The sequence below is a fragment of the Macaca nemestrina genome, chromosome 11 (genome assembly GCF_043159975.1).
Source record: "Macaca nemestrina isolate mMacNem1 chromosome 11, mMacNem.hap1, whole genome shotgun sequence".
Taxonomy (NCBI): Eukaryota; Metazoa; Chordata; class Mammalia; order Primates; family Cercopithecidae; genus Macaca; species Macaca nemestrina.
Genome location: NC_092135.1, coordinates 22,304,470 through 22,324,463, shown reverse-complemented (window position 1 = coordinate 22,324,463; position 19,994 = coordinate 22,304,470). Strand labels below are relative to the sequence as shown.

Below are 19,994 nucleotides of genomic sequence, written 5' to 3'. Positions count from 1 at the left end.
AGATAATTGAATCATGGGGGTGGTTTGCCCCATACTATTCTCATGGTAGTGAATAAGCCTCATGAGATCTGATGGTTTTATAAAGGGACACTCCTTTTGCTTGGCTCTCATTCTTTCTCGTCTGCTGCCACTTAAGACGTGCCTTTCCCCTTCTGCCAAGATTGTGAGGCCTCGCTAGTCATGTGGAACTGCTAGTTCATTAAACCTCTTTTTCTTTATTAATTACCCAGTCTCAGATATGTCTTTATCAGCAGCATGGAAATGGACTAATACAACTTAGCATTCCAGAACGTGTGCCCTTATGTGGTCATGTACTCTTAATGCCAACTCTGAGGCCAGAATGAAGACAATATTATTAGTGCAGAGGGGGCAACTAATGCATTTAACAATTCATAGCTAAATTGTGTTCCATTTTTAATACAATATCAATAGTGAATCTGAAATATATATATTTTAGAAAATTCAAGCAATATTTTGCTCCACTACAACCACACCAAAAATTTTTCCTGATTTTTAAATATAGTTTATTGTTTTAATAAATTTTGCTTCACCATATGAATATATGGCATATCTACTTCTATGCCACTTAAATTCATATTTGTTGATATCCTAGTCTCTAGGTCACATTGCCATACATGGAATGTCTTTATTAGATTTTGAAAGTGCATTCCTTGGTTCATGTTTTACTTTCTGAGAAATGACTGCTGAATGCAAACTGAGTGGCTTTAATTTTATTCGAGAAAAGGCAAGAAGAAAGTGGTCTTACCAAATTCAAGCTTTTATTTTACAGGTAAGCATCACTTGTGATGCTACTTGATTTATAAAAGAAAAACACAATTCTCTTTAAAACAACAAGTGTTAAGCAAAATCATAAATAGTCCTCTACATTTTCATTCCCAATTCTACTGGCTCGGCTAATATTACTGGTAATATTTACACTGATGGTTACAACACTATTTTGGCTGCATTTAAAACACCACATGAACACTGAACAACGGTATCAACTAAATATGCCATAGGTGATATTATACTGTTGCAGAAAACATCATGAATTGAGGTTCAATGAGGAATGAGATGTCACCAAAAATAAGTCATCAACAGGACCATATCAACGTCAGGATTTAGCTTCAGCATCCAGCCTAGGCCAAGAAATTTGGAGACCTTTGGGAGGGGATTAGCATTTTTAAAAATTATTATTATTATGGCATCTAGGAGTTACATGCATTCTATCACAGGAAGGATCCATGGAAATGAAGTTTGCTTTTCCCCCAAGATTGTGAATTCCTCTAAAATCTGGTTCTTGGAATCAGAGTTGCTAAATCACCTGTGGATGATGGGGTTTTGTACAGAAGAAAAGTCAAGCAATCACACTCCAGAGTGAACAAAGCGTATCCTTGAGTCTAAGGGAAAATTAACCTTGTGGGGATGTCAATACTGACTCACAAAGGAATTTCCAAAGTCAGTGCTACTAAAATGCTTCCTCCCTCCAAAGTATGAATATCTAACATAACAACAATATTAATAATTTGACGTTCACAGAAACTGAATGTGAAATGTTTCCAGTTTTAACCTTTATTATTGCATTAACAGACGGATTTAAAATATTTATATTCTTCTTACTTCACTGGGCAAATACTCACAGGTTCCTAACAATAAAAATTCAGTTGTTCCTTTGTGTTTAATGTGGGCCAAGAAGAAATTCTCATTCCAGATTTGTCAAGGTACATCTATAAATGATAACAGTAAGAAGTGAAAGCATTTATAAGAAAGGAAAGTAATGGGCGAACAATCCCATTAGTTCGCTTCTACACAAGAGCAAAATAAAACCTTTGATAACAACTACTAAGGTAAGCAGTAAGCTATACAGTGCCTTTATGGCAGCTGTGCTGTGTTATCCAGTATAGTCTTACTTGCTATATTCAGCTCTGTACAGGAGTATACGATCGTGTTACACATCTATGTATTTACATCCAGGTCCCATATCTAGCCTCTCCCCCTGAGAACTGGACTATCAGACTTACAGCTTTCTAAGTACTTTCTGTTTTCCTGTGAACACAGATATTAATTTCCAAGTGTGCTTTGGCCTAAGACATTTTCCTCCTCTTTAGATGCTTGGAGTAGATTGTACTAGGGCTTGATAGACTGTTCACTCTGCAAATAACATCCCTTCTCTATTCCACCCGCCCCCCACACTATGTAAGCATATAATTCCCAATTCTAGAACACCAGACTTCCACTTGCCTCCTACTTACAATCTTCCTGCCCAGTAAGTTTCCATTGAAAAAACTAGAAAGATGAAGCCTGAAGAAACTTTAGAAATAGGTGATCCATAAGAAAAGCTATTTTTGCAAAAGAAACTTTAGAAAGATGAAAATGTCAATAGCAGATTAAAAGTTGAAGCTGAAAAATAGGTAGGTCATAATGTATCAATTCTATACAAGTTTTATTTATATGTTGATCCCTGAAGACCTTCCAACAGTAGACGGTAGTCGAAGAAAAGAAGAGAGGAGCTGGAATGGAAAGATCACCAAGGTTTGAAAAACTAACCTGGAGCATTTTAATCTAAATTCTGTTCCTACAAATTCAGAGGAGTAACTATAGTCATGTTTTGTCCTGAAATAAAAAGTGTTTAGGCTGTAATTTTCCAAAGTGAAATCAGAGAAGGAAGAAAATTCAATCATTATTTTCAAAAACAACTGTAGCCCTGTCAATGTGGCCTTTTAGCACCAATTGTTGAAGCAAAATGCTAAGCAGTCTGCAAGAACCATCCCATCAGGTACCTTAACTGAGGCTATGGTCACAGATGCCTATGAATTCTGCAAAGCTATGACACACACAAAAAGACATCTAGCATGACAAGCTTTACAGAATTAAAAGGATGCATTACTATAGCAAGAAAATTTGCATCTTGCCTTCCTAACCAAAGCCCACAGTGGAAATATGTCCTCATACCTGGCAAGCCCAAGGAAACATTCCCATCTCTACCACTTCTGCAGGGAGTACTGCTTGTGTCCTCCAATTAGAAGAGGCCACAAATTCTTCTAGAGTGGAAGCATCTTTATCTTCTCATGACTTCTCAACCAATTGACTTACATAAATCCGAGTAAGTTTCCCAGTTTCTAAATGTTATCACTATCTGCACTCTGAAATAAATGCACTATTGCTGGGTGACACCCACCAATTAGAGAGCTTATCATGGAGGAAGCTACTGTTTTCTCTTCTCCTCTTCCATTTCTTCAGAAAACTTAAAATTTGGCACCAAAACACTGGATCCTTGATATTTAAAAGGAGTATGTTTGTAGAAATTTCCACATTAAAAAATTCACACACATAAAAATTCCTTTGAGCAAAAAATTTAAAAAACAGAAGAATGCTATTCATTCATTACTGACTCATTCCTGGCATACCACACCCTTAGCTTGTAGCATTTATCTATGCTACTCACCCTAACTACATTTTCTCCTTTAACTTTCACAGTGACTCTTGGGAGACATATTACTTTTGCTACTATTTCTAACTATCCCAAGCGTTAGGGGTGGCATACAAATGGTTGGCAAAATAAATATTAAATTCGTGAATGCTAAGTGTCAGTTATTTCAAGAAGAACACCGGAAGAGTTGGAGAGATTTTCCTTCCAACCAGCAGCGCACCATCTCAACCAGCAGCGCACCATCTGTCCCGGAACTGGCTGCCTACCTTCCTTGGCCCTCAGTGCGGCAGCTGCCGGTACGCTCTGGGTACAGTACACCTCCCGGGTCTGGATCCCACCGCCACACACGGGTCCCGTCACATGCCAGTGGGGATCCTGCTGCTCGAGGAGGAGAGACACTTGGCATTCTTTCCATTCAGAGGTTCTCCAGGAATACCTGTTTGGTTTGGTTTATTTAAAAGAAGAAGAAGAAGTAAGAAAAATATACAACTCTAAGGGAAACTTAAGTCATGAAATCAAGAGGCATAATCTCTCTTTCTAGGACCAAATCTTTGCCTGTGGATAAAGAAGTATACTAACTTTGTATTACTAAATCCCTTTTATTTCCTAGGGAAAAAAAAAAAAAAATCCAGCAGCCCAGCATGACAGTAGCACAGGATGACCAGGCTAAAGGAACATGATACGGATAAACAGTGAATGTGTCTCAGCCTTGAAGCTGGAAGAGAGTGAGGGGATAGAGAGAGGAGTTGGAAACCAAATGAGCCTAATTCTTGATAGCTGAACTTGTCATGGGGTTTGACTTCACAGACTTTCAGATGACTTTGTGTGAAACTTGGCTTTTCTTTTTTTTTTTTTTTTTTTTTTTTTTTGAGACAGAGTCTCGCTCTGTCGCCCAGGCTGGAGTGCAGTGGCCGGATCTCAGCTCACTGCAAGCTCCGCCTCCCAGGTTTACGCCATTCTCCTGCCTCAGCCTCCCGAGTAGCTGGGACTACAGGCGCCCGCCACCTCGCCCGGCTAGTTTTTTTTTTTTGTATTTTTTAGTAGAGATGGGGTTTCACTGGGTTAGCCAGGATGGTCTCGATCTGCTGACCTCGTGATCCGCCCGTCTCGGCCTCCCAAAGTGCTGGGATTACAGGCTTGAGCCACCGTGCCCGGCCGGCTTTTCTTTCTTAATAGGACAGTGTGTGAATGTGTGAAGTCATAAATACATTGTTTTACATAGAGCTATCTCCAACTTCCCAATCTTCTCGATATAAGAAACTCTTTACCCATTTGACTTGTCATTCACATAAAAGTATATGTATTAAAAATGAGTTAATATCATGCCACTATATTTAACTGGTTAATACTTTTTTACATATGCAGCCATACTGTTATATAAACTGATATAGCAATATGTCTCCCTAGTTTATAACTGGTTAATACTCAAATACACCCAGACACACCCACAAATAAAGGGGAAAACACAATGGAGTTTGTATACAATGTACAGAAAACAAAACAGCTATCACACTACTACATTCATACCTGGAGAATTATTTTAGGCAGAATTTCCTTTTGTGGATTACTATAGCATTCTTTAAGCCCACAGCATTAATATAACCTTGAGGCACTCGTAAAAACACTGAGAGACTCATTAAATTTGGAACGATAAACAAAGCCTAAGTAATATTCACATATCTGCTGTCCCATTTCATATTTAAAGAAAAATTTATCAGCTTTGTGATTGTTTAAAAGAAAAAAAGGGAAAAACCAGCCATAAAAGTAATCATATGTCACCAAGATCCTGGCTTTACAAAAACTAGAGTAAAATTGAAGTCAAGTAACAGATGTCAAAATAAGAAAGCAAATCTCCAAGAAACCTCATAGTGACAAATCCCTCACAATGAATGTCATCATTCTAAAAAGCCTGAAAGCTAAGAATCAGCTGAGAATCATTAGTCTTGTGAAAAGCCCATCAAGAAAAAGGATTTGGACAGTCCTCTGGGATTTGTTGTAACACTAGTTTTTCTCCCTCAGCCTCACTACTTAATTTTCCTTTTTTTTTTCTCCCTAGGCTTATGAATTAGTCACTCAGGCAGACAAGAGTTTGGAGTGCAGAGTTCAGGTCCTTCCTATGCCAGGTGAATGTAAACAACAATATATTTCTGGCTGGGCACAGTGGCTCATGCCTGTAATCCCAGCACTTTGGGAGGCCGAGGCGTGCGGATCACCTGAGGCCAGGAGTTCGAGACCAGCCTGGCCAACATGGAGAAATCCTGTCTCTACTAAAAATCCCAAATTAGCCGGGCGTGGTGGCACATGCCTGTAATCTCAGCTACTCGGGAAGCTGAGGCAGGAGAATCACTTGAACCCAGGAGGCGGAGGCTGTGGTGAGCCAAGATCGCACTATTGCACTCTAGTCCGGGCAATGGCTGTTAGAGCAAAACTCCGAAAGAAAAAAAAAAAAAACCCACAAAACAATATATTTCTAATTCCTACATATGAGAAATAAAGAGAAGTTCATTTCTTCACAGGGACAGTTCTTTTCCAGAGCCAGGGCTCTGAAACCCTTTCTCCTCACAGTGTTAGTCCTTACCCTATTCTTAAGGGCCACCTCAGCAGAAGGCTTGTTTCTCAGATTTCCAGTTTCAGGGCACAGATCTTTCATCCAGGGCAAAATAAAATGGGGCATGAGAATGCTGGGGTGGATGACTACCAAGATCTCATTTCAAACCCTCTTCTTCCAAGGGTTCCGAACCCCAAAGAAGAACTTTCTGGCCTGAACAAGGGGGTCAGATACAGCCACTGACTCAAAGACTTCTGTGATATAGTTAACAAAGAAGACAGGCAGAAAGAGGGTAGTGTGATGCAGATGACAAGTATGCTCTGGAGTCCAACCAACTTGGTTTGAATCAGAATTTCACCACTTTCTAGTTAGTGACTTGGGCCCAATGTTGTTTTCCTACCTGTACAATGGAGATAATACCAATCATTGAGCCTGACATATAATAAATGTTCAATAAGTGTCCATTCCCTTTCTTTTTCTCTCCATCTACATGGGCCTTTTGCCCATTGCTGATGTGGAAAACACACACACACACGTGCGCATTAACATTTTATTTATGAGGATTTCATTGATTTCATCCAAAGTCTTAATATTAGAGATCCGCAGTGGCCATGGTCTAAGTTCCAGTAACCACAGTTCAACAAAGAGCAAAAAAGAAACAAAGTTTATAGTAATTTTTTTGCTTGTTTGAAAGGAAATGGGCCTCTGTATAAATTGCTTTTGCAATTAATTTAACATGACCCTACACAATTTAGCAATGGAGAAACTTGGGAAGTTATTATGAAGAAAAATGAAAACAAGAGTGTAATGACTATATTTGTATATAAAGTAACAAAAAAACTTGTTGGTAGCTCGTTAACCAAAACCACCCAACTTTCATTCACTGGCAAATGATAAATCCTTTAGAGAAGACATTTATCACTATTGCTATTTTTTTACCATCTCAGAGAAAATATCAGCCTAGCAAGAGGGAGAGGAAAAACCACACCAATAAACGACTTCTATATTCCTTTTTTTTAAAAAATATGGGTCTTTTCATAGTCTTTGCTCAACCTTTTTTCTTTATTTTTTTTCAAAAGCCCTGTCTACGTTTAGTCACAAATCACCCCGGCAGCCATGAAAACTGAACATCCTGAGCTGCTCCAACCAGAGAAAGTGTCGCTAGGATCTGACAGAATAACAAATCAAAGGAGCCCACTCAGCTAAATGTTACTCCCTTTCTCCTTTAGAAGTTGTTACAGCGATAGTCCTCCAGCCTCCAGAAAACTCAGCTTTCTGATGCCTGGAACACTCTCTTTAATGGCTAAGCCCATGTCAAACACCAGACCTTTTCAACCCTCCATCTCCCAACTCTCATGCCTTTCAAAGCAGCCTCATTTGGCCCTCCTGGTTAAAAGGGAATGTGGGGAGTTGCAAAGGCCAGCATGCTACCTCCTCTGAGTCAGTGCTTCGAAATTGGCTATGGAAATGCCTCAAGTAGAGTAAATGGCCATGGAATGAAAGAAATGTCAATTTCCATGGCCCCTTACCAACGTGAGAGTGTGAATCAGTGTGCTTTTTTCAAAGTGTCTGGCTAAACAGAATAAACAAGGCATTAATTTGTTTGGACTACTAGGGTATTAGGGCAGATCCTCCAAGTAGTACAAGTAACAGTCAGTATTTTCTGCCTGCTTACTCTACACCAGGCACTGCACTAATGAATTTAGGGGCATTACTTCATTTAATCCTCCCAACAATCCTGTGAAGAAAATCTTATTTCTCCTTTTACAGATGGGAGAATTGGCATAAAGAGTAAGTAACTCTTCCAAGGTCACATGAGTGAAAGCAGGGTTCAAAGCACGGTTTGATTCTAAAGCATACCTTCATGATAAAATGACACTCTGGCAGATTAAAATGGTAAATGGCAAACCCATTTACTCAATCAGATCATCCAGAAAGCTCAATCAAGTAGTACGTAATGCAGTTTCAGTAGACAATGGGTAGTTACCTGTCTAGCCATTACAAGGACAAGTCAGTGTTGATCTTGGTCTGAGGAAGTGTGTTCTGCGTGTAAACAAAAATATAATCTGCTGATCAATGATATTTCACACTGCCAAAACAACTTTTCTTCTAGTCTCAAATAGAAGTGCAGTTTGAGAATAGATTATAATGAATCATTTTATAATTAGAGCCCTGTGGTCACCTAGGGATGAATTTCAGCACTTTCAGGAGATAGTCCTGTCTCACTTCATGACAGAGATATGTTATGAGAAATGTGTCATTGGGCAATTTCATTCTTTTGTAAACACCATAGAGTGCATTTACACAAACCTAGATGGTATAGCCTACTATATACCTAGGCTATATGGTGTAGCCTATTGTCCTTAGGCTATGAACTTGTACAGCATGTCAATTTACTAAATACTGTGGGCAACTATAACACAATGGCAAGTATTTGTGTATCTAAACACGTCTAAACATAAACAAGGTACAGTAAAAATAAGTATTATAATCTTATGGGACCATTGTATATGTAGTCCGTGGCCTAGCATTGACAGAAATGCTATGCAGTGCATGGATGTAATTGCAAGTTAAAAGAGAAACAAAACAGAAGTAAAGGAATATCTAATTGTGTAAATTCAAATTCCCACTAAAAGATGCAGAAGATAACTTTCTGAAGAAGAATGTCTTTTCAAGGCCCGAAAATCAAATTCCCCACGTTGCTCCCTGGTCATTCTAACTGTTAGGTAAACCTGCCCTCCATTTATGTAAAAACAGCTCTGATGTCCCTACTTTTAGTGAGAGAGCACATTGTCAGCCACTTTGAACCCTAAACCTCTGAGAAAGGGAATGCTAATAACTCAAATATGGGATGCACAGAAAGAATAACTCCTACAAGAACATTTTAGTTAAGATAAGGATATGTAAGGAAGACTGAAGCCTGAAAAGTGCTAAAAAGCAGGCTTGACTAGAAAAAGAAATAGGCCTGTCCAAACAGTAAGTGAATCACTTACTCATCCATGTATTCACTTATCCTTTCTTTCAACAAGTAATTGTTAAGCCACAGCTAAGCACCGAGGACAACAGAGACACATCAGTGAGAGACAGAAAGCCCCTGACCTTGGGAAAATTTTACCTTCTGGTGGGACAGACAGACATAAATGCATCAACATAGGCCATGGCACCAGTTACCGGGTGGGGAGAGAGAGATGGACGAGGAGAGAAATTTCGATGCCATGAAGAGGGAAATCCTCAGAGTCCTAAATAAAATGAGAGAGTGAGCATAAGGATGGTGGACAAGTGGTGTTCTGGGCAGAGAAAAGGGCAGCCTGTCCAAAGGCCCCAGGGAGGCAGAGTGCCCAGCGCTATCTAGAAACATCAAAGAAGCCAGTGTGGTTAACACAGGTGGGTCAAGGGGAGAATAATAGAGACAGGACATAAAGAGTAGTCAAAAGCCTCATTATGTGGAACTTCGTAGGCCAGAGCAGGGGTCCCTAATACCCGAACCATGGAGCAGTACTGGTCAGCCGCCTGTTAGGAACCAGGCCTCACAGCAGGAGGTGAGCAGCAGGTGAGCAAGTGAAGCTTCATCTGTATTCACAGCCGCTCTGCATCACTCACATTGCCACCTGAGCCCCACCTCCTGTTAGATCAGCAGCAGCATTAGATTCTCATAGGAGTGCAAACCCTATTGTGAAATGCACAAGAGAGGGATCTAGGTTGTGTGCTTCTTATGAGAATCTAATGCCTGATGATCCATCACTGTCTCCCATCACCACCCCCAGATGGGACTGTCTAGTTGCAGGAAAACAAGCTCAGGGCTCCTATTGATTTTACATCATGGTGAGTTGTGTAATTATGTCCTTACATATTATAATGTGATAATGATAGAAATAACATGCAAAATAAAAGTAATGCACTTGAATCATCCTGAACCCATCCCCCTGTCCCAGTCCGTGGAAAAATTATCTTCCACAAAACTAGTCCCTGGTACCAAAAAGCTTGATCACTGGGCCAGATGATAGCTTGTGAGTGTTACTCCAAATATGCTGACAACTGTTGGACAATTTTGGGAAGAATGGTAACATGATGATGCGATTTTAATCTTTTAAGGATCACCTGGCTACTGAGGGAAGTAATAAGCTGTGGGAGCCAGGGAGGTGGAAGAAATTATACATTTGGAGGTCTTTGCTAGTCTAGGAGAAAGGATGATGGCTTCCACTGCAGCAGTCATAGTGAATGTAGTGCAAAGAGATCAGATCCAGTATATATTTTGAAGGTGGAGACAACCTTCTAATGGATTAGACCTGCAATGAGAGAGAGAGGAGTGATGGATGACTCCAAATTTGTTTTTGACCCACGTATTAGCAGCAAAATTTCCTGGCACTGAATTCTTAGGTAAGACAGCGCAGGAAAGGGAAGAAAATCCCAAATATTAAGGACACCATGTGTTATAATTGTGAAATTTCATTTTTCTTCATTCACCTCCTAGCATCTGTCTTCTGAACTTTTTTCCCCATGCCTCTTTGCCCAATTTCTCTATGTTTAGTGTATAATTTCAGTTTACTCAGGAAATGGTTCATGAGTGTATCTGCATGAGTAGAAACAGTTAAGATTTAATATGTTATCATAGTCAAAAGGTAGATGTAGCTTAAAATGGCAAATCAAAATTATTCAAAGAAAGGAATCTTCTGTAACTGTGGAAATACAAGTCCTCATGAAGAGATACAGGACACAAACTTTTGATTAGGGAAGCTGAGTCTAGACCTTAGAATTAAACAACTCAAGTGGCTGGCTTGACCTCCTGAGAGTGATGTTATCCCACCTAAGGAATCTCATAATTAAAATATTCCCTAAATTGAGGGAGGAAAGGAGGAAGGAATTTATAGCTGTGAAGCAATAAGTAGAGGCATCCTAAATTAGCAAAGCCAGAATTAGAAAAGTAGGCACATTTAAGTAACTCTTCTTTAAAGAGAACCAGGACCATCACAGCTTGACAGCAACCTCTGTCCTTTGAAATCTAAGCTTTATCACTTTCATAAAAGCTTGGGATGGCTTAAAAGTGTGAATTTCTTTTCTCCTTCTTCTAATGGCTTAGATTTAAAGCAGAACAACACAAAATAGAATTTTAAGTGATTTAGTGATAACAGATTGAAAGAATAATTGCATTAGTTAATGGTCATGTTTTGACTGAGCACATATAGATTTGCAAACATTCTTGGAATTGAAACCCTAGTGTAAGGTATTCAAATTAAATGCACGTGTATATTAAAAATCAGTGTACTGAAGCATGACTAATTTATGATAATGTCTGTTGTCCTTTTAAAGCTGTAAATGCATTTAGAAAAGAATTAACTTGTCATTTTTTGCTGAACAGATGACTAAAATAAAAGGAACTGATCAAGTTTTATATATTTTATGCTCTAGTAATTTTTTATTGGATAAAGTGGGACTATTGATTACGGAAAGCTACTGTGAAGTGCAAAGCTCTTTGGTCTTCAGCAAATGACTTTGCCAGCCAAACTCCACACATGTATTATTAATAGACTTCTATCACCATATACAGCACTTAGCAGTATGTTAACTTTCTTACATTAACTGGGGAGCAAATCTTCCATCCAGGAGGTCTTAAAGTGGCACAATGGGGACTCATGAAATAATACCTCAGTAATAGACAAATCCAATAAAAAGGCAAGAGTCGCCTATTGAAACAATTCCAGATTCTTTGAAAACTATTGTTTCTTTTCTAAAACAGATTATCTGGAGGCTCCAGGTCATGACTCCTCTAATTTTATTATTATTATTATACTTTAAATTCTGGGATACATGTGCAGAACGTGCAGGTTTGTTACACAGGGATACACGTGCCATGGTGGCTTGCTGCTCCTATCAACCAGTCATCTACGTTACATATTTCTCCTAATGCTATCCCTCCCTTAGCCCTCCACCCCCCAACAGGCCCCAGTGCGTGATGTTCCCCTCCCTGTGTCCATGTGTTCTCAATGTTTAACTCCCACTTTGAGTGAGAAAATGCGGTGTTTGGTTTTCTGTTCCTGTGTTAGTTTGCTGAAAACGATGGTTTCTAGTTTCATCCAAGTCTCTGCAAAGGACATGAACTCATTCTTTTTTATGGCTGCATAGTATTCCATGTTGTATATGTGCCACACTTTGTTTATTCAGAGTATTGATGGGCATTTGGGTTGCTTCCAAGTCTTTGCTATTGTGAATAGTGCTGCAATAAACATATGTGTGTATGTGTCTTTGTGGTAGAATGATTTATAATCCTTAGGGTATATACCCAGTAATGGGATTGCTGGGTCCAATGGTATTTCTGTTTCTAGATCCTAATGGTTGAGCTAATTTACACTCCCACCAACAGTGTAAAAGCATCCCTATTTCTCCACATCCTCTCCAGCATCTGTTGTTTCCTGACTTTTTACTGATTGCCATTCTAACTGGTGTGAGATGGTATCTCATTGTGGTTTTGATTTGCATTTCTCTAATGACCAGGGATGATGAGGTTTTGCTCATATGTTTGTTGGCCACATAAAAGTCTTCTTTTGAGAAGTGTCTGTTGATATCCTTTGCCCACCTTTTAATGGAGTTCTTTTCTTGTAAATGTGTTTAAGTTCCTTGTAGATTCTATATATCAGTCCTTTGTAAAATGGATAGAAAATTTTTCTCCCATCATGTAGGTTGCCTGTTCACTCTAATGATAGCTTCTTTTGCTGTACAGAAGTTCTTTAGCTTAATTAGATCCCATTTGTCAATTTTGGCTTTTGTTACCATTGCTTTCGGTGTTTTAGTCATGAAGTCCTTCCCCATGCCTATGTCCTGAATGGTATTAATATAGCCTAGGTTTTCTTCTAGGGATTTTACGGTTTTAGGTCTTACATTTAAGGCTTTAATCCATCTTGAGTTAATTTTTGTATATGGTGTAAGGAAGGGGTCCAGTTTCAGTTTTCTGCATATGGCTAGCCAGTTTTCCCAACACCATTTATTAAATAGGGAATCCTTTCTCCACTGCTTGTTTGTGTCAGGTTTGTCAATGATCAGATGATTGTAGATGTGTGGCATTATTTCTGAGGCCTGTGTTCTGTTCCATTGGTCGCTATATCTGTTCTGGTACCAGTAACATGCTATTTTGGTTACTGTAGCCTTGTAGTATAGTTTGAAATCAAGTAGCATGATGCCTGCAGCTTTGCTCTTTTTGCTTAGGATATGTCTTGGCTATATGGGGTCTTTTTGGTTCCACATGAAATTTAAAGTAGTTTTTTCTAATTCTGTGAAGAAAGTCAATGGTAGCTTGATGGGGATAGCACTGAATCTATAAATTACTTTGGGCAGTAGGGCCATTTTCATGATATTGATTCTTCCTATTCAGGAGCATGGAATGTTTTTCCATTTGTTTGTGTCCTCTCTTATTTCTTTGAGCAGGGTTTTGTAGTTCTCCTTAAAGAGGTCCTTCCCATCCATTGTAAGTTGTATTCTTACGTATGTTAGTCTCTTTGTAGCAACTGTGAATGGGAGTTCACTCATGATTTGGCTCTCTGTTTATTATTGATGTATAGGAATCCTTGTGATTTTTGCATATTGATTTTGTATCCTGAGATTTTGCTGAAGTTGCTTATCAGCTTAAGCAGATATTGGGCTGAGACAACGGGGTTTTTTAAATATACAATCATGTCATCTGCAAACAGAGACAATTTGACTTCCTCTCTTCCTATTTGAATATCCTTTATTTCTTTCTCTTGCCTGATTGCCCTGGCCAGAACTTCCAATATTATGTTGAATAGGAGTGGTAAGAGAGGAGATTCTTGTCTTGTGCAGGTTTTCAAAGAGAATGCTTCCAGTTGTTGCTTGTTCAGTATGACATTGGCTGTGGGTTTGTAATAAATAGCTCTTATTATTTTGAGATACCTTCCATCAATACCTAGTTTATTGAGAGTTTTCAGCATGAAGTGGTGTTGAATTTTATCGAAGGGCTTTTCTGCATCTATCCAGATAATAATGTGGTTTTTGTCATTGGTTCTGTTTATGTGATGGATTATGTTTATTGATTTGCATATGTTGAACCTGCCTTGCATCCCGGGGATGAAGCCGACTTGATTGTGGTGAATAAGCTTTTTGATGTGCTGCTGAATTCGGCTTGCCAGTATTTTATTGAAGATTTTTGCATCAATGCATCATGTATATTTACCTGAAATTTTCTTTTTTTTCTTGTGTCTCGGCCAGGTTTTAGTATCAGGATGATACTGGCCTCATAAAATGTGTTAGGGAGGATTCCCTCTTTTTCTGTTGTTTGGAATAGTTTCAGAAGGAATGGTGCCAGCTCCTCTTTGAACCTCTGGTAGAATTCGGCTGTGAATCCGTCTGGTCCTGCAATTATTTTGGTTGGTAGGCTATTAATTATTGACTCAATTTCAGAACTTGTCATTAGTCTATTCAGGGATTTGACTTCTTCCTGGTTTAGTCTTGAGAGGGTGTATGTGTCCACAATTTATCCATTTCTTCTAGATTTTCTAGTTTACTTGCATAAAGGTGTTTATAGTATTCTCTGATGGTAGTTTGTATTTCTATGGGATCAGTGGTGATTTCCCCTTTATCACTTTTTATTGTGTCATTTGATTCAAAACAGAGAAGAACTCTTTTCTTCTTTATTAGTCTGGCTAGCCGTCTATTTCGTTAATCTTTTCAAAAAACCAGCTCCTGGATTCACTGATTTTTTTCTGAAGGGTTTTTGTGTCTCTATCTCCTTCAGTTCTGCTCTGATCTTAGTTATTTCTTGTCTTCTGTTAGCTTTTGAATTTGTTTCCTCGTGCTTCTCTAGTTCTTTTAATTGTGATGTTAGGGTGTCGATTTTGGATCTTTCCTGCTTTCTCCTGTCTGCATTTAGTGCTATACATTTCCCTCTAAATAGTGCTTTAGCTGTGTTCCAGAGATTCTGGTATGTTGTGTCTTTGTTCTCATTGGTTTCAGAGAACTTATTTATTTCAGCCTTAATTTCATTATTTACCCAGTAGTCATTCAGGAGCAGGCTGTTCAGTTTCCATGTACTTGGGTAGTTTTGAATGAATTTCTTAATCCTGAGTTCTAATTTGATTGCACTGTGGTCTAAGAGACTGTTTGTTATGATTTCTTTCTTTCTTTTTTTTTTTTTTTTTTTTTTGAGATGGAGTCTTGTTCTGTCGCCCAGGCTGGAGTGCAGTGGCGTGATCTCAGCTCACTGCAAGCTCCACCTCCTGGGTTCATACCATTCTCCTGCCTCAGCCTCCCGAGTAGCTGTAGCTGGAACTACAGGCGCCCGCCACCACGTCTGGCTAATTTTTTTGTATTTTTAGTAGAGACAGGGTTTCACCATGTTAGCCAGGATGGTCTCAATCTCCTGACCTCATGATCCATGCCTCGGCCTCCCAAAGTACTGGGATTACAGGTGTGAGCCACCGCACCCAGCCGATTTCTGTTCTTTCACATTTGCTGAGGAGTGTTTTACTTCCAATGGCGTGGTCAATTTTAGAATAAGTGTGATGTGCTGCTGAGAAGAATGTATATTCTGTTGAATTGGAGTTAAGAGTTCTGTAGCTGTCTTTTAGGTCCACTTGGTCCAGAGCTGAGTTCAAGTACTAAATATCCTTGTTAATTTTCTGTCTCGTTGATCTAATATTAACAGTGGGGTGTTAAAGTCGCCCACTATTATTGTGTGGGAGTCTAAGTTTCTTTGTAGGTCTCTAAGGACTTGGTTTATGAATCTGGGTGCTCCTGTGTTAGGTGCATATATATTTAGAATAGTTAGCCCATCTTGTTGCGTTTATCCCTTTACCATTATGTAATGCCCTTCTTTGACTTTTTTTTAATCTTTGCTGATGTAAAGTCTGTTTTATCAGAGACTAGGATTGCAACCCCTGCTTTTTTTCTTTTTTTTAATTTCCATTTGCTTGGTAAATATTCCTCCATCCCTTTATTTTTGAGCCTATGTGTGCCTTTGCATGTGAAATGGGTCTCCTGAATACAACACACTGATTGGTATTGACTCTTTATCTAATTTTCCAGTCTGTGTCTTTTAATTGGGGCATTTAGCCCACTTACACATAAGGTTAATATGGTTATGTATGAATTTGATCCTGTCATTATGATGCTAGCTGGTTATTTTGCCCATTCGTTGATGCAGTTTCTTCATAGTGTCAATGGTCTTTATAATTTGGTATGTTTTTGGTTGTACCAGATTTGCCTTTCCATATATAGTGCTTCCTTCAGGAGCTCTTGTAAGGCAGGCCTGGTGATTTTGTCACCACCAGCATTTGTCTCTCAGCATTTGCTTGTTTGTAAAGGATTTTATTTCTCCCTCACTTATGAAGCTTAGTTTAGCTGGATATGAACTTCTGGGTTGAAAATTCTTTTCTTTAAGAATAGTGAACATTGGCTCCCACTCTCTTCTGGTTTGCAGGGTTTCTGAAGAGATATCCACTGTTCATCTGATCGGCTTCCCTTTGTGGGTAACCAGACCTTTCTCTCCGGCTGCCCTCAACATTTTTTCCTTCATTTCAACCTTGATGAATCTGACAATTTTGTGTCTTGGGGTTGCTCTTCTCAAGGACTATTTTTGTGGTTTTCTCTGTATTTCCTGAATTTGAATGTTGGTCTGTCTTGTTAGGTTGGGGAAGTTCTCCTGGATAATATCTTGAAGAGTGTTTTCCAACTTGGTTCCACTCTCCCTGTCATTTTCAGGCACACCAATCAAATGTAGGTTTGGTCTTTTCACATAGTTCCATATTTTTTGGAGGCTTTGTTCATTCATTTTCATTCTTTTTTCCCTAATCTAGTCTCCAAGTTTATTTCATTAAGTTGATCTTCAATCTCTGATATCCTTTCTTCCACTTGATCGATTCAACTATTGGTACTTGTTTATGTTCACAAAGTTCTCACACTTTGTGTTTTTGTGTTTTTCAGATCCATCAGGTCATTATATTCTTCTCTAAACTGGTTATTCTAGTTAACAACTCCTTTAACCTTTTAGGTTCTTAGCTTCCTTGCATTGGGTTAGAACATGCTCCTTTAGTTGGGAGGAGTTTGTTATTAGTCATCTTCTGAAGCCTACTTCTGTCAATTCATCAAACTCATTCTCCATCCAGTTTTGTTCCCCTGCTGGCAAGGAGTTGTGATCCATTGAAGGAGAAGAGGCATTCTGGTTTTTGGAATTTTCAGCCTTTTTGCACTGGTTTTTCCTCATCTTCGTGGGTTTATCTAACTTTGGTCTTTCACGTTGGTGACCTTCTGATGGGCTTTTTGTGTGGACGTCCTTTTTGTCAACGTTGATGCCATTCCTTTTTGTTAGTTTTTCTTCTAACAGTCAGGCCCCTCTGCTGAAGGTCTGCTGGAGTTTGCTGGAGGTCCACTTCAGGCTCTGTTTGCCTGGGTATCACCAGCGGAGACTGCAGAACAGCAAAGATTGCTGCCTGTTCCTTCCTCTGGAAGCTTCATCCCAGAGGGGCACCCACCAGATGCCAGTTGTAGCTCTCCTATATGAGTTATCTGTCAACCCCTGCATGGAGGTGTCTCCAAGTGAGGAAGCATGGGGGTCAGGGACCCAATTGAGGAGGCAGTCTGTCCCTTAGCAGAACTTGAGTGCTATGCTGGGAGGCCAGCTGCTCTCTTTAGAGCCTGCAGGCAGGAATGTTTAAGTCTACTGAAACTGTGCCAACAGCCACGCCTTCCCCCAGGTACTCTGTCCCAAGGAGATGGGGGTTTTATCTATAAGCCCCTGACTGGGGGGTGCTGTTTTTCTTTCAGAGATGCCCTGCCCAGAGAGGAGAAATCTAGACAGGCAGCCTGGCTACAGCTTTGTGGCGCTGCAGTGGGCTCCACCCAGTGTGAACTTCCCAGCGGCTTTGTTTGCACTGTGAGGGGAAAACCACCTACTCAAGCCTCAGTAATGGCGGACACCCCTCCCACCACCAAGCTCGAGCATCCCAGGTCGACTTCAGAGTGCTGTGCTGGCAGTGAGAATTTCAAGCCAGTGGATCTTAGCTTGCTGGGCTCCATGGGGGTGGGATCCATTGAGCTAGACCACTTGGCTCCCTGGCTTCAGCCCCCTTTCCAGGATTGTGAATGGTTCTGTCTCACTGGCATTCCAGGCACCACTAGGAGATGAAAATAAACCCTGCTAGCTCTACTTCAAAATAGCTGGAGAAAAGCTGCTTAATTTAAACAGTTTTTGAAAAGCTTCCTTAGAGAATCTGCTAATTTATCTGACAACCATTTATTAAATACCTACTATGTGAAGAGTGTTCAAAAACTTTGACAAATTCAGACTATGATCTCATTCCTCACCTAGTTTGAAGTAACCCTCATAACTAATGACAACAGAGATTTTTTATCTGGAAAGCTGTACACAGTATCAGCAGGATTGTGGAACTGTGGTAAGCTCCCTGGGTCCATCCTTGTGCTGGGTGGATGTCCTTTTTTGATCTTGATGATGCCAATTTCAGCTGTTCTTTATTTTAAAACACCTTTGAGTCTGCCATATTTACTATACAATAAAGATAAACATGAAATAAAGTGCTGAGTGTATAATACTGTTCTGGAACTACCCCACATTTTAACCTTCATTTATTCCTTCAATGTTTGGTGAGCATTTACTATGAGCTAGGCACTTTTCTAGGTGCTACTCTTTCTAAGGAAATGGAAACAAACAAGATATGTGAGGTGATGTGTTGGGACATTATTATTAAGCACTCTTAAAGGACATGATTATCGTGTTCTGGGCTATCTATAAGGTTGGTGCAATTGTTTTTGCAGCAACCTAATAGTTTTGAAAGAGTACATCAAACAAGATTCTTAAGACAAATAACCTAAGTGAACACAGACTGGAAGTTTTCTGTTTTGTGAATTCTCCAGTGGTTAACACAGTGACAGGCCAAAGCAGATTCTGAACAAACAACCCTTCACAACACAGCACTCTGTTTCAATAGGCAAAGGAGGCAAATGACCACGCCAAGCTTTCATCTACTGTCCTTTTTTCTTGGCACTATCCCAGGCTTCAATATTCATCTAAAAATTCATGAACTAATACCCAGGGTTTTCTCAAGGAAAAAAGGATGTCTAGAAAATCTAAAATTAGGTACAATGCCTCAAAAATATGTTAGGGAAAACCAGGCTGGTCTCAGGGGTTTGTTTCACAAGCAAATCAAAGTGGGGGTGCAGGGCGCCCAGATAGATCTCTCAGCATAAATTGGCACAAATAGACTTATTTTAAGGGATCTCTAGTCCATGCAAAATAAGGATAAATTAATACATACCAGAAACAAGACAGGATGAAATAAAAGAGCCCATCTATTCAGTGCCAGACCACAGTATTGGAACGATATTTTACAGATTGGCTTCTCTGTGTAGTAATATCACACAGACTATGTAATACTCTCAGCTGTGCAGCTTCTGCCTTGAGATTTTCTTAAGAGTTTTACTTGGTATTGGTCACTGTCACCATTTAATACTGCTGTCTTACATTTGATTTCATACTCTAAATAATCATTTAGGAGATAGAACAGCCATTTTCGGATGAAAACTGTTGCCTCCCAGTGGGGTGGTAGGAATTCCTGGTAGGTCATCTGAGCTGTCGCTTCTAAGAAAGATGTTTGCAGCTGATGTTTTCCCAATATTCTTGTGTGTTACAGTGTCTTTCACCAGAATGGGCCTCTATGAAAGCACAAGAGATCTGGAATCACAGCTGTTCTAGAATCAGGTTGTGTCTCAGCTCTCTGACATGAAGCATTACACTGTTACTATGTTCTTTGTCTTTCTTTACCCCATCTACTAAACAGCACTGCCTCATCCTGCAGTGTTAGAATGCTTTTTGCCTTCCCCTCAGTTGAGCTCTAGGATACAATATTTTAGATGTTAGTCAGGACACAGGAAAGTGCCCGAGTGCCAAGGTGTCTTAAATGACTCCTATCTCATCATGTTTGGGGACATAGAATAACATGACACCCAAGATCATGATGCCCAATGACAGGGGACAACCACACAAAGAGCCAGGGTGGC

The 19,994-nt window shown here is 39.6% G+C and overlaps 1 protein-coding gene across 2 annotated transcripts in view; it reads right to left on the bottom strand.

Moving 5' to 3' along the window:
• LOC105492585 (thrombospondin type 1 domain containing 7B) overlaps positions 1 to 19,994 on the bottom strand; it is a 900,526-nt gene that overhangs the window by 558,122 nt on the left and 322,410 nt on the right. For both annotated transcript variants that reach the window (XM_071072671.1, XM_071072672.1), the window contains exon 5: positions 3,697 to 3,866. In XM_071072671.1, coding sequence (XP_070928772.1) covers positions 3,697 to 3,866 — 170 coding nt within the window. The remainder of the gene's footprint in view (positions 1 to 3,696; positions 3,867 to 19,994) is intronic.